The following is a 13,399-nucleotide window of genomic DNA, read 5'->3' as shown; positions in this document are numbered from 1 at the left end:
ATTTTTCTATCCTCAATTATTGAATGATCTGTTGAATTGAATATGTGAAGAAATTGGATAATAAAGTGCCAGATATAAACACGAGTTATTAAATTTTCAACTTAATCATTCGATATTTTATTTCATTAGCACTTAACACCTATCAACTACACCACATCAATTCAGTTTAAAGGAAATGCTCCTAGTGACCTTTTCCATGCTCTCCGTGATCACCATGGTGGAGCCAGGGGTGGTAATCAATCCCCAGGTAATTCTCGACAGCAAGGGTGATGCCAAATGCTATTACACCAGTTGGAACTCCCCTGAACATCATCCAACCAAGTCGTGTCCACGGGGTGCCGAATTTCTTCTGATAACGCCAAACGTGATTCCTCGCCCAGGGATCCTTCAGTCCCACCTTGGCTAGCTTCTCCTGGAGCTTCACGAGTTCTGGTGCGTCCTCAATTTTGTAGATGTCTGCACTGGGGACCTTGTAGGGTGGCTCGTGATGATGACCGTGACCACCCATTATGAGTATTGTTTATTGTACTGGAAATAATTTAACAAAACGATGGAAAACGATTCGACTAATCATTCTAGCTCAGAATTTGTTTTGGAAAATGTCGAGATTTTTGGCTGAGGTTTTGTTGGAGGAAGATGAGAACTGAATAAATTGTCTCAATTTGACTCAAGAACTCAATTTGGGTACAGGGGCGGGTGGGGTAAAATGGCCACTTTACTTTTTTTTTAATATTCATAACTCAGAAATAGATTTATCAATTGAGTTCAGTCTAACCTCGTCGCAAAGGGGAAGAATTGTTCTTTCAATTGAAAAATAAAATTATTCCATTTCATGAATAATTCAACACGCCATTAATATTTCAAAAAAAAGTCAAAAGTGTCCATTTTACTCCACCCTCGACTAAATTAGATAGTGCGTTATTATCAATTAATCACTAAATTGATGATCATGATTGGCAATCAGAGTTCAATAATCTCAGGTAAATACTCCCAAGCATAACTCAAGAATCCTGGTACAAAACACCGAGCATTTGACACACAAAAACAATAGACCTGTCAAAAACTCCAAAATGTTCCCAAAACTCCAAACGGAGTGTTCAAAACCAAAGGAGTTATTCCACTCACTCTGTTCAATTATTCAAACTCCAATTATTTCAATTCAACAATCTTCCACAACTTAAAAAACAATATTATATAATTAATAACCTCTCGGCTCCTCCAGACTACATTCGCCAAACTGCAGAATAAGTAGAGTGAGGGCAACGTGGAGTAAAGAGAACTACTATATCGACGGGAATTTAGCGGTAGAATTCAAAGTGTGCGATGTTGGGCGTCGCGTGACTTTTTCCCTATGTGTCCTCATTTTTGTTTGTTTATTGTGTTGTTGTTTAGTTATTGTACATTGAATTTCGACAAATTTTCCGCGTACTTTAACACCGCCACAATGTTTTCTTAGCAGAATGACCAAGAGCACGATGAATGACACTTGTCTAACACACACAATGTTCCTCAGTCACAAAATGTAAATATCTCTCAAAAAATAACCATTTTCATATTTTACTGAAATTAATTATTATTTCAAATGATCGATTTTTCTGTTTTCTATATTTTTTTATAGACTATACTGTACTATACTATACTATACTATATTATATTTATATACTATACTATATTTTCTCATTGAAGCAATTGATTGAAATTAAAATATTTCAAGAAAATATTTTTCTTTACAATCCTAGATCTTCCAAATATATCATTATGCCGATTTGTGCTGGTGCGGCGCGGCGCATACGGCGCGAACAAGTGTTCATAACTTTTGCGCGACCAACGGAGTGTTAATTTACAAGTAGTTACATAATTAAAAATTCCATCAGTCACGGAACACTATCAATTTATAAATTTGGTCACGCTGACCCATTAAAAATTTGCAAATTTCGTAGAATAAATTATTTTCATCAGCGCGTGCAGTTCAATTGTTGAATAAATTTTTGCATATGCGCCAAAACTACTATGTGCGCCAAAACAAATCAGCGCCAAAGTGTATCGGCGCCAAAAAATCGGCGGCAAAAAGTAACGTACCGAATTTTCCAACCAGGAAACCTATGGACTTATATATTCTAGCCCTATATTGATTAAGGTTTAATGTTTTCAATGTTTTCTTAGCAGAGTGACCAAGAGCACGATGAATGAAACTTGATGTCTAACACACACAATGTTCGTCAGTCACAAAATGTAAATATCTTTCAAAAAATAAACATTTTCATATTTTACTGAAACGAATTATTATTTCAAATGATCGATTTTTTGTTTTCTATATTTTTTATATACTATACTTATACTACACTATATTATATTTATATACTATACTATATTTTCTCATTGAAGCAATTGATTGAAATTAAAATATTTCAAGAAAATATTTTTCTTTACAATCCTAGATCTTCCAAATATATCATTATGCCGATTTGTGCTGGTGCGGCGCGGCGCATACGGCGCGAACAAGTGTTCATAACTTTTGCGCGACCAACGGAGTGTTAATTTACAAGTAGTTACATAATTAAAAATTCCATCAGTCACGGAACACTATCAATTTATAAATTTGGTCACGCTGACCCATTAAAAATTTGCAAATTTCGTAGAATACATTTTTTTCATCAGCGCATGCAGTTCAATTGTTGAATAAATTTTTTCATATGCGCCAAAACTACTATGTGCGCCAAAACAAATCAGCGCCAAAGTGTATCGGCGCCAAAAAATCGGCGGCAAAAAGTAACGTACCGAATTTTCCAACCAGGAAACCTATAGACCTATATATTCTAGCCCTATTTGCTAGCGCAACCATTGTCAGAATCCAACGAATAAACCCGGTACCCATTTTACGTTATAAATTATATCCAATATGACTAGCAACAGCAATTGATCTCCATTCCCCTTGCCCTACACTTTAAATTCTTGATATTGCGCCTATCAAACATCCAAAGTTTCCCGGACTCGGCCCGAAACCAATCAGAATAACACCTGGAACTCCCTCTACCATCTCTGTTAGCAGCTACCCCGGACGTTCCCCTCGAGCGGTCATTTGGGAATCGACCTTGAGGACACCTCGTCGTTCTGCACCAATGGCATCCCCACATGGGCTTGGCTCCAGCAGAAAGCCCCTTCTAGGTACCGTGAAAACTCCTCATCCGGTTTTGAGAAACGATTTCTCGTTGTTTCATTCCCTCTCTTCACACGTCAGTCCTATCCACTGGAGTATGTGAGGTGCCACTGGAGGTGTCCACCCCCGAGACATTATCCTGGTTATCGAATTGGTGAGGAATTTTCAGGATTCAACGAACGATGAGAGACTCGTTGACACCAGCAATGCCCGGTCCTCGGTATTTCTCGCGGTAACGAATCAAGGACACACCATTGTACGACGAATTTACCAATAATCGAGGGACATTTCAACTGATTATCGAAGAGGAATTACTCCAAATATGGCAACAAGTGAGGAAGGTGTCACCGACCTGAGGGCTGAGATTGAGAGGCTCGGGAGGGAGTTGGATTTAGCGTCCACGGAGAAGATTCAGTCTGCCCAGTACGGACTTGCACTCCTCGAGGAGAAATCCTCCCTGGAGCAGAGGTGCAACGAGCTCGAGGCACTCTACGAGAATACCAGGCACGAACTCGACATAACGCAAGAGGTTAGTCGAAATTTTTACATTACGATTTTACGAGGGATTCACATCCTCTTGGGATGGCTCTGAGTAAATAAACAAGGGTATTTTTGGAGCAATTCCTGATGGGAGATTCTTGCTGAAGGATGGGGATTGCGCTCACTCGACGGTCTGGGAGGGTCGCTGCCATGTCTCGAGGGAATGTACGAGGTCTTAAATTTTTCGGGGTGTGATGGGGTCTTAATTCGGGGTGATTTGGATTTCAGGCGCTGGCGAAGTTTCAGACTACAACGAAATTGACGACTAAAAGTGGGATTGAACAGGAGGAGAGTCTGCTGTGTGAGAGTGCTGCTAGGGAAACGTCATTGCAGACGCAAATTATCGAGCTCGAGACTGAGATTAAACAGGTGAGTAAATAAGGAGTTGTTTGGGGGGAGAGGGAAGGAGATAAGCGGTTAGTATGGCCCCGAGGTGTAACATGGCCTGGGGAAAACCATAAGAATGAACAAAGAGATTGAGAATAATGTATCGAGAATGAGATGGATTCAAAATTATGAAAATAACGAAAGTTATAGACAGGCGAAGTTGTTTATAATAAATGGCCAATGATTTTATGATAACTGATAACGGAAAAAGTCTTATGCAATCTTTAATGTCTGGTGTTGTAAGAATAGCTCTGTTACGATTTTTATTTGGTTCTGCTCAAGTTGATCATTAATAGTGTCAGAACACTGATAGAAAGAATTAGTTATTGTTAGCGAATGGATTTGGTTGGAGAAGAGAGCCTATTCGGTCTCACCAAATGTTCATTCGTTAATAGTTAACAAATGCACATTTGAGGAGCCTTGTTTGACTCGATTCTCACCTTTCAAGTGAACCATTCGTTGACTATTAACGAATATTCATTTGGTCATATTCAATTCTACCATTCGTTAATAGTTAACGAATCTCAACGAGCGTTCCGTAATTTTTACCTGAATCGCCTGTGAAAAATTACGATACCGTCACCTGAATTTTGTGCATCGATTCCGCAATCGGTGAGCGAATTACGAGTTCCCTAATTTTTTCTGAACGTTTCTCCCCGTGTGGGAAACAATGAGACAACGTTCGAAAAATAATCCATCTGGCCCTTCAATTCGTAAATATCCCTCAACAGCTACGCCACGAGCTCGAGCGAGTGCAGGCGGAGCGCGACCATGCCCTCCAGGAGCGCGAGGACGTTGGCAAGGACCACCAGCAAGCCGAATCCGAGCGGAAGAATCTCCGCTCGGAGCTGCGAGAGTGTCGTTTCCGCGAGACACGTCTCCTCCAGGACTACTCCGAGCTCGAGGACGAGAACATATCCCTCCAGAAACAAGTGTCGACCCTTCGCTCGAGTCAAGTGGAGTTCGAGAGTGCCAAGCACGAAATAAGGAGATTAACCGAGGAGGTGGAGACACTGAACAGTCAGGTCGAGGAGCTCTCGAATCTCAAGACAATAGCTGAGAAGCAGATGGAGGAGGCCCTGGAGTCCCTCCAGGCGGAGCGCGAGGCCAAGTACGCGCTGAAGAAGGAACTCGACCAGAGGATGAACAGCGAGTCCATCTACAATCTCAGCAATCTCGCCCTTTCGATCAGAGGAATCACCGAGGACCAGACGATATGCAGTGACGGGGAGGACGACTCCCCAGCCCTGAGGCGCATAGAGGCGGATCTCAAGACCCAGGAGCCGGGGACCTCCGCTGCTGGAAAGCAAGTCGACCTGTTCTCGGAGATTCATCTGAATGAACTTAAGAAACTGGAGAAACAACTGGAGCTGGCGGAGTCTGAGAAGGCCCTGTTGACCCAGAATTTACGAGACAGTCAGCACGCGGTGGAGAAGAGCCAAGGGGAGCTGCAGGCTTTTGTTGCTAGGATTGTCCAGCTGTCTGCTCATGTGCAGTCACTTCAGCACTTGCACTCGAAGCTGCCGGAGAAGCAGACTGAGGAGACGGCGATGGATAAATTAACACAGGTGAGTTGTCGAGTTTAGGGTGGGATGATAACGATGAAATTGTTTTGTTGAGGAAAGTTTTCGAAAAAATTGAGATACTATACTAGTAATTTTTAGAAACGTGATATTTAATTTGATTTAGGGATTTTAGAAAATATCATGACATTTCAGAAAGACGAGAATGTCTTGAATTACGTGAATTTTCAATTTTCAATGAAAATTTTCAACGAAAATTTTATACTTCTATAAAAAGAATAATTCTTTTAATCCCCATAAGATCTCTATCAAAACAAAAAAACCATGAATTCCAACCAAAATGCATTTAATCAAAACAAACAATTTCTCTGGTCGAATAATTCGCTAAACTTTTCTTATTTTTACGGTTTTGTATGCAGGCTGTCATGCAATACCACCAATGGAGCACGATGTCAGCCCGAGAGGTAGAGCAGCTCCAGAAAGACCTCTCCGAGCTCGAGACAGGTCTGACAATCTCAGACACAACTCAACAGCTGCGAACAGAGCTCACAAACCTCCGAAACAAGGTAACATTGTCCAGGAAACCCTCCTCCATTATTAAAATTATCATTAATTCGATGTGAATAAACAAGAAGGTACTCCTGTGTCGGTGATAACACGGGTGAATGAGGAAAAAAAATACAATTATTAATTTAACAAGAATCCCGTGGTGTTGGTTAAAATGTCAAAAATCATGTTGAACAAGAAATTGTCGGGTTCCAGATACCACTGTCAGAGAAGAGCCTTCAGGAAAAGGTTGGAACGTGTGGCCCCCGTTTACGTATTTACCACCTACTTAATAATAACTTGACTCTATCTAATTTGACGTTTCCATTACTCTCTGCCTATCTAATGAATTCACGTTGCTTTATTTACGATGTTCTAACCAACGTACTAGGTATCGCTTCTTCATCTTAACAGAATACCGTTACAAGCCCATCATGCAAGAGTACTAAACACCCAAGAACATGAACATTCGAATTATTCGAGAGAATTTTGCTTAACGTGGCATGATACTCTCGAACCTATGAGGCTCGTTGCACGAACACTCGATTAGCCCACGAGTGTCACCAATTTTCCTTGCAGTTATGCTACACATTGCTCGTGAAGAAGAATTTGTGCAGTAGTGAGTTGGGAAGATGTAACAGAACTTGCAAAATAAGCCTTCAATTCTCTCACATTTTGTTAGGTGTCTCATTATCTTGAAGATGAGTGAATTTAGAGGAAAATCTCACAAAGATTTTTTGCTGGAAATTTAATTCTCTGCAAAAAAGATCTTTTGACATTTTCTCCTAAAATCACTCGTTTTAGAGATAAGGAAGCAATTGACAAAATTTTTAAACTCATTATTTTTAAAACTTGGTTGTAGCTATATTATTAAACATCAAATTATCTCGACAATGAATGGGTTTAAGAAAAAGCTTCATAGAACCTTTTTTGTTGGAAATTGAATTCTCCACAAAAAAGTTTTTTTGTCATTTTCGGCTAGAGTCGCTCATTTTCGAGATAAATGGATAAACATTTTTTAATTTCACAAGTCACATCTGTCTAAAAGTTGAGAATGGCCTCATAAATTCTCCAGTTCACTACTGCACCGAAAAAATCCATCAACAAAAAACCATCGTGCTTACGAGCATGTGTAACTCATCCAAAGAAACATCGAATGCGAAACCACTTTCCATTGTGCCCGCAACCCCATCAACCCCATCTCACCCCCATAATTCCCCGATTTCCAGCTGCTGGACACAGAGCACAAAAACACCCAGCTGGAGTCAGACGTCGGTATCGTCTCGAAACTGGCGGCAGAGGCGGGTGGTTGCCTGGACACAGCCCAGAACGACCTCCAGAATATTTCCGACGAGCTTGCTCAACTGTATCACCACGTGTGCGCTGTCAATGGTGAGACACCGTCCCGAGTGATTCTCGATCACGAGAAGATTGTTCCTATGAAGGAGGAGGAGTCCAGTGGTAGGATCGAGTGGTTGAGGACCCTCTCGAAGACTGGGCTGCCTATCAAGGACCTGGAGAGCCTCAGCAAGGCGAAGGAGATTGGAAAGCACATTGAGACTGTCATGGATCAGATTAAACATCTGAGCAATGCTGTGGAGCATACGATCGACATGTCCAAGTTGAAGGGAACACAGGGCACTGTGTCTGATGGTAATTATGGGACAATATTAATTATCAACTGTATGAAATAATTAAATGCAGCAACTAATCCCGAAGAAATAAAAGAAATTGAAGACTTCTAGAAAAAAAAAAAAATTTTATTGAGAGTTGACGACTTTAATTTAGGGGGACAGTATTGAAATTGTGGATTGGAGTAAAGCTTCAATGACATTTCAAATTCTTGAGGAGCAGAATTTTTTGTTTTCTATCAATTTTTAGGGAATAATTTAACTGAAATCTATAATTTCCACTGATTTTCCAGTTTCACTGAAATTTCAATGGAATAATCATATCATAAAAAATCCCAAGAAGTGTAAACATAAAATTGTATTGATTTCATTCATTTGCAGCTGGAAATGAGATCAAAGTAGAAGAATCAGAGCTTCGAGAGCAGGTGATTAAACTCAAGGCTCAGCTATCCACCAAGATGGAGCAGATAGCCACCCTTAGAACTGTCCTCAAGTCCAACAAGAACACAGCCGAGGTGGCCCTGAACAATCTCAAGAGCAAGTACGAGACTGAGAAGAGCATTGTCAGCGAGACAATCTCAAAGCTGAGGAACGAGTTGAGGAGATTGAAGGAGAATGCTGCTACATTCTCCAGTAAGTGCTCCACCAAACAAATTATGGCATATTGGGGCAAATGGACCATCTTCAATGATTAATAACTTCAAATTTTTTTTTCACAATTCATTCACAAGAGAATAATTAACAGAAGTTTCTCGATTATTCAAAGAAAATATATTTGAAAATAGTCCATTGTCCCGAAAAATCTTCGATACAAATTTTTAAGACTTTACAATCTGTTAGTAATTCCAATCTCTTTTTACCTCTTTTTCCTCCCCCATGTGCGACTAATGAAAAAATATTCATTAAAAAAATCATTGCACGCTGAAGTATTCATGTACATTGTCATATTAATATCAAGCTCAGCGACAATTGATTTAGCTGTTGCACTAGGTGTATGCAATCGCGAATGTCTCCTTAAGTGTTGACGAATCATTCAATAATAATTAATTGTCGATTAATTAGTGGCCATAACGAGCAACCGAACGTACAATTAGCAAGACTGACCTGGCTAGTGAGCCTAACTCAATGCCGCATTAATTCTATTCCTCTCATTTTTCCTCATCAATCGTGTCATTGTTTCATCGATTATTTTCATGCGCAGCACGTACCAGCTACATCCCAGTGTTATCCATCCACTTGGTAACGGTTTACAACTCCCAATAGTCCACGAATTCACTCTCGGCCCGCCCCCCCATTGGTGTTAACATCCACATAACTGTGAATTACCAACAGGTCTACGTGCAATGTTTGCCGCACGGTGTGAGGAGTACGTAACCCAGGTAGAGGAGCTCCAGCGTCAGTTGGCAGTTGCTGAGGAGGACAGGAAGACCTTGAATCATCTCCTGCGACTGGCAGTCCAGCAAAAACTGGGGCTCACCATGAAGCTGGAGGAATTGGAGGTAGATCGTGAATTGAGAAATTCCCGTAGACATGGGACTGGGGGTAACGGACGCGGTGGCAGGACTCGAATGCAACAGCAGTCAAACCGTCCTCACATGAGTAGAGACACATCTCATTTCTTCTAGAAAATATTCAAGATGTGGAGCAAAGTATTCTGAGTACATTCACTCAGAGGGGGGGAAAGAACGTAATTGAGATAGCAATTGGTGACAATTGATAATGACCTCGATCATCCCTTGAATTGCCTCTTGGAATTGACACATTCGGTAATGATCGATACCTAATTGTGCCAGAGATATTTTTGCAGAATACGACAGGATTCACTGGGCAATCTTTTTTTTTTCGAGGTATAACTTGTATACGTGGTCACTCGAGAGCTCCATATCGTGGAACAGGTATTATATATTTTTCCTTCGTTACCAGTATAATCTGTTCTACTGTTCAGAACAATTTCGTGAAACGAAATGTTTTTTCGTTTGTCTTGTTAAATAGGGAGAATTGGGGGGGATAGGAGAATGAAATGATGATGGAGAGCCACCATCGAGTGTATGGGGGGGAATGGTATTTGTGTTTAATCACTGGTAGTGACAATACTATTGTTGTAACGAAGAGATGAGAATTAAAATTCGTAGGTAATTCATAATCAATTTTAGATGTAGCAATGGAGGATTTTTTCCATGAAACGAGGGGGGGGGGGAATTTAGATACTTAGAGACTTTTTTATTCGTCATCCACTGGTTATAGGCTTCATCCCTCTGTCCATTCTGATGCTGGTAGATAACTTTGGTAAAAGAGAAAAATCAATAAATTCCGTCTAACTCGTTAATTTGGCAGCTAGTTGCAATCTATGATAAAAATGGTATTATTGATTTTTTTATATATATTTTATCGTCAATAATACATTCGTAGTATTATTTTATCATTTTACTAACTTAATGGATCAAGTATTTTATCTGTTCTTGATAGACTCGGCTATTATCATTCTTAAAGGTGGTCATATGAATTTTTGATGGAGCGAAAAAAAAAATCGCGAGGAGCTATTATCGAAATAAATTCCCTTTCAAAAAGCTCAATTGCGTACTGCATGACTCGTTATCACGATAGGCAAAATTAACATTAATAAGGCGAATGTTATTACTCTCACAACGTCCATTTTCCATTGCCCGGTGAGGCAGTGTAGAGCGAAGCTCGGGAATTAATTAAAAAAATCGTTATTAAAGTCCTATTAAATTTTATCTACAAAAAGAGAAAAAAAAACATCACTGAGTATTATCGTATGGAATGTTTGTGTGCTCACACCGTAATTGTAAATCTCGCTTCTGTTCAATTGTCGATTTATTGTTATAATATGAATTAACAATTGTGATTGATTTAATCGATGAGTGAACTATTATCAAATTCATTCTGATCAATTCTTTTGATAGATCAGAGAATTCTAAATTATATTTATACTGTGTACTGTTATCGCAAAACGACCGTGTCCACAAAACGCTGCTTATTACGTATATTTGAAATTGTATCTAGATCCGTCTCTCATGTCACTTGCATTTCGTCGTTTGTGAATATGTCCATTATGTTAATTCGTTGATTTAACGCCGTCCCTTTGTCAGCGTTTTGGTCGACAACATGGTCGAAAAGTTTATGCTTTATGTCCAAACAACCGAGCCAGCCTCAGACCACCGTCCCTATTCCCAATCCTTCCGCCACGTCGCTACGAGGTTTATGAGAGAATGAGAGTGAACGAATTAAGAGAAATGCGAAATTTGAAAAAGTAAAAGTGTGGTTTTCCCTTAACATCTCTTGATTTAATGGAGATGAAAATTTATTCATTGACTTTGTACTACGAAATTTTAATGGAAAAATTATTTGTTCCAGAGTCAAATTGACTCATCCTGTCTTTCCAGTTCATAACTGATTTTATTTCGCCGAATATCTCGACACCTGAAGCAGATGGGCCATTTTTTATTGATCGAAGGTGACCAAAATTCATGTTTCTTCCAAATATTTTTCAAACAGTTCAACTGTTTTAAACTTTGTTTCGTTACATAATGTTTCCAAAAGTGGAAAAAGGTCTTCACAAAAATATTCCTGTCCCCCTTCAATTCCAAGATATTTCAAAAAGAATGACAAATCCGAATTGATTGAACTATTTTCACAAATTCGTCAAAATATTCTCAAAAAAAGTGAACTGCTCGGAACTAAAATAATTTTCTTTAATAAAATTTCCAAAAATGAGAAAAAAGTCTCCACAAAAATATTTCTATTCGCCTTAAATCCCGAGACATTTCCAAAAAATTAATGCCAAATTCAAATGGATTGAACTATTCCCCCAATTTCACTACAGAATTCCCCCGTTCATCCCTTCGCACAAATAATTCCCGACTACCTGAGCCAATCTCCATAAATAAATTTCCAGCTTTTATTCACTCTGCACATCGGCCAGCCCGTCCGTAAAATAATAAACATCCAGTTGGCATTGAAAACGCGGGAAATCTGTCCACGAGAATACGTTCCTACGTCTCATTGCAGAAAAAAAAAAAACCTCGAGAGGATGAATAAAATGCACAAAGTTCCTTGGCACTTGTTGAACCATAAAATACAGACTCCACTGCGCATATCTCACGCGTGAATATAATCGCCGAATTTATTCACCACTTTGCCTTTGCACTCCTCAAACTTATAAATTTTCTATGGCATTTTTACTGTTAAAAATGTCGCAACGTGAAAGATTAAGATAATGAATATTTTTTGAATGTTGAAATGTTGGGTTTTGCCGCCAATAAACTGTCAATTGCGTCCCTGATGATTAGTATACCCTCGTAGCGACGTGCTGCGTTAATTTAGAAATTTATAAATGAAGATAGAGAAAACGACGTTAGGCATTATTGATGAGTAAGGGCAAACAAATAGTCTAGTGACTATTGAAAAAATTTATATGTATAAATAAATCATGGATATGTATATTAGGTTTGTAACTGTCATTGGTGATTGGAAGTGGATTAATTACTGGGATTTGACTAATGAAAATTGATCTTGGAGATGTTATTTATAACGTGACAATGAGTCAGGGGGTGAATCCAGCTGCACTTGAGGATCCATGCATTTTACATTTTCATTCGTCGAGAAATGTGGAGTACATTCTTGGAATTCTACACGTGTGCAGATGCTTTATCGGCCATTAATTATTCGCAATTCACTTCTCCATTGGATGGAATCGCGAGCTCCTCATCCAATTTATCAACTGTTTTAATGAAAATGAATGGATCTTGAAAATTGTACATAGTGTAAATGCACATATTTTTTGTTGTCCGGAGTTGTCATTGTTGATTAACTTGGGATATTTTCATGAGCGTCCAATATTCACTGTATCGTTGGGGGACGATGGAAAAAAACTATATTATATGAATATACAATATTTCGCCCATTAATAGAGATTCTTTTTGTAACATAAATTAATTAATTGATGAATATAACCATTTGTAACGGCACTGTCTGTTTATTTATTGATATACCTTTGAATTCACTCGTTTGAATAGTGCGTATTGAACAAAAGAATGAAGGGAGAACGGTTGACAACGGTTGATAAAGGCCTCTAGTTGTCACATTCAGTAATGATCGATACCTAATGGTGCCAGAGATATTTCTGCAGAATACGGCAGGATTCACTGAGCAATCATTTTTTTCGAGGTATAACTTGTATAAGTGGTCATTCGAGAGCTCCATATCGTGGAACAAATATATATTTTTCCTTCGTTACCAGTATAATCTGTTCTACTGTTCAGAACAATTTCGTGAAACGAAATGTTTTTTCGTTTGTCTTGTTAAATAGGGAGAATTGGGGGGGATAGGAGAATGAAATGATGATGGAGAGCCACCATCGAGTGTATGGGGGGGAATGGTATTTGTGTTTAATCACTGGTAGTGACAATACTATTGTTGTAACGAAGAGATGAGAATTAAAATTCGTAGGTAATTCATAATCAATTTTAGATGTAGGAATGGAGGATTTTTTCCATGAAACGAGGCGGGGAATTTAGATACTTGGAGACTTTTTTATTTGTCATACACTGGTTATAGGCTTCATCCCTCTGTCCATTCTGATGCCGGTAGATAAC

General features: G+C 39.1%; 2 protein-coding genes across 5 annotated transcripts; one reads left to right on the top strand and one right to left on the bottom strand.

Annotated features, from left to right (window-relative positions):
- Positions 1-88: 88 nt before the first annotated feature.
- On the bottom strand, positions 89-1,270 carry LOC107036294 (NADH dehydrogenase [ubiquinone] 1 beta subcomplex subunit 3). Of its 3 annotated transcripts, none has more exons than XM_029125971.1 (2): positions 1,207-1,270; positions 89-528 (listed from the first exon to the last, which is right to left on the bottom strand). In XM_029125971.1, exon 2 carries the CDS (start codon positions 506-508, stop codon positions 182-184), a length of 327 nt encoding a protein of 108 aa, XP_028981804.1. In that variant the 5' UTR covers positions 509-528; positions 1,207-1,270; the 3' UTR covers positions 89-181. The 3 variants fall into 3 exon arrangements, with proteins under 3 accessions (XP_028981804.1, XP_015109658.1, XP_028981805.1); XM_015254172.2 differs by having other exon boundaries at positions 1,126-1,214; XM_029125972.1 differs by lacking the exon at positions 1,207-1,270 and adding an exon at positions 1,054-1,135.
- A 1,907-nt stretch (positions 1,271-3,177) lies between these two features.
- On the top strand, positions 3,178-12,772 carry LOC107036359 (protein bicaudal D). 2 transcript variants are annotated; one of them, XM_015254293.1, is made up of 8 exons: positions 3,178-3,686; positions 3,926-4,066; positions 4,816-5,652; positions 6,027-6,173; positions 6,370-6,402; positions 7,383-7,806; positions 8,166-8,417; positions 9,117-12,772. In XM_015254293.1, the coding sequence occupies exons 1-8, from the start codon at positions 3,480-3,482 to the stop codon at positions 9,407-9,409; spliced, it is 2,334 nt and encodes a 777-aa protein (XP_015109779.1). In that variant the 5' UTR covers positions 3,178-3,479; the 3' UTR covers positions 9,410-12,772. The 2 variants fall into 2 exon arrangements, with proteins under 2 accessions (XP_015109779.1, XP_015109780.1); XM_015254294.1 differs by lacking the exon at positions 6,370-6,402.
- Positions 12,773-13,399: the final 627 nt, after the last annotated feature.

This window comes from Diachasma alloeum, unplaced genomic scaffold, assembly GCF_001412515.2.
Source record: "Diachasma alloeum isolate Michigan unplaced genomic scaffold, Dall2.0 Dall_scaffold_00208, whole genome shotgun sequence".
In the NCBI taxonomy this organism is placed as follows: Eukaryota; Metazoa; Arthropoda; class Insecta; order Hymenoptera; family Braconidae; genus Diachasma; species Diachasma alloeum.
The sequence above is the reverse complement of the archived record's forward strand: the minus strand, read 5'-3'. Positions and strand labels throughout refer to the sequence as shown.